Genomic DNA, 1,086 nt, shown 5'->3' with positions numbered 1-1,086 from the left:
GGTACTGCTAGCAGTGGTGGTGGTGGCAGTGGGTCACTTCCTCCAAATGCGAGAGTTATGGTCAGCATCAGCGGCAACAGAGCAACGCCCCTTGTCATGGTGAACAACACACCGGTCCCAGTGACCGAACCGGCCGACGCCGAGACTGACCAGGATGCAGAAGCCGACGAGGACGGCGACGACGATGGAGACGACGACTCCTCTTCCTCGGCCCCTTCTCCCATGTCTCCTGCACCACAACCGCCTCCACAAGCACCGCTGCCCCCACAGCCTGTCACGGCACCAGCCCCGGCTCGCTCTCGGAACACGACGGCATCGACCGCCGCTCGTTCACGGGCCCGTGCAGCTGCAGCTGCCGCGATCCCAAAGTCCGACAACTCCTCCAAGCCCTACCACTGCGACGTATGCAGCAAGCAGTTTGCTCGCCGCGGCACGCTACGCATCCACAAGAGCACTCACTCCGGAGAGAAACCATTCCACTGTGACATTTGCTCGAAACACTTCGGACAGAAGCATCACCTGAAAACACACAGACGAACTCACACCGGCGAGAAGCCGTTCCAGTGTGTCATCTGCAGCAAGCAGTTTGCTCGCAGTGACACACTGCTCAGGCACAAACGCATGCATAAGACTAGCGACAACTGATGAGAATGGTTCCTACACATCCATAAAAAACACACACAAAACACACGCTAACACACTCTCTCGCTCTACTTTTCTACTTTATGTATGTGTGTATCTATATCCTATGTATGTATATATATATAGATGTGTGCATGTATGCGTGTGTGTATCTGTTACCTTCTATATATATATATATATATATGTATTTACATATGTATATGTATGCACACATATACTCACATGCGCATATACATAATTATGCGTATATCTTCACCACACCTCCCATTTCTATATCTCTCCTATATATGTGTCCTTCACTCAGACAAACACCTCCATCACATCTCCACCCATCCCCGTTGTGCAGGGTTTTTCACACACACACACCCCCATCTCCAACCCCCCAATATCTTTTCCTTCTCCCCACCTCCTTACATAGTTGTTTTTTTTTTTCTTTTTTATTTT

The 1,086-nt window shown here is 50.3% G+C and overlaps 1 protein-coding gene across 1 annotated transcript; it reads left to right on the top strand.

Moving 5' to 3' along the window:
• The first annotated feature begins 57 nt into the window (after positions 1 to 57).
• On the top strand, positions 58 to 645 carry LOC106870055 (zinc finger and SCAN domain-containing protein 5B). Its single transcript, XM_014916025.1, has one exon. The coding sequence runs from the start codon at positions 58 to 60 to the stop codon at positions 643 to 645; it is 588 nt and encodes a 195-aa protein (XP_014771511.1).
• Positions 646 to 1,086: the final 441 nt, after the last annotated feature.

This window comes from Octopus bimaculoides, chromosome 14 (assembly GCF_001194135.2).
Source record: "Octopus bimaculoides isolate UCB-OBI-ISO-001 chromosome 14, ASM119413v2, whole genome shotgun sequence".
Classification (NCBI taxonomy): Eukaryota; Metazoa; Mollusca; class Cephalopoda; order Octopoda; family Octopodidae; genus Octopus; species Octopus bimaculoides.
This window is presented reverse-complemented; position numbering and strand designations above follow the sequence as displayed.

Bases quoted from the DNA above. Each gene is read 5' to 3' on its own strand.
- LOC106870055 (XM_014916025.1), top strand. From the start codon at position 58: ATGGTCAGCATCAGCGGCAACAGAGCAACGCCCCTTGTCATGGTGAAC.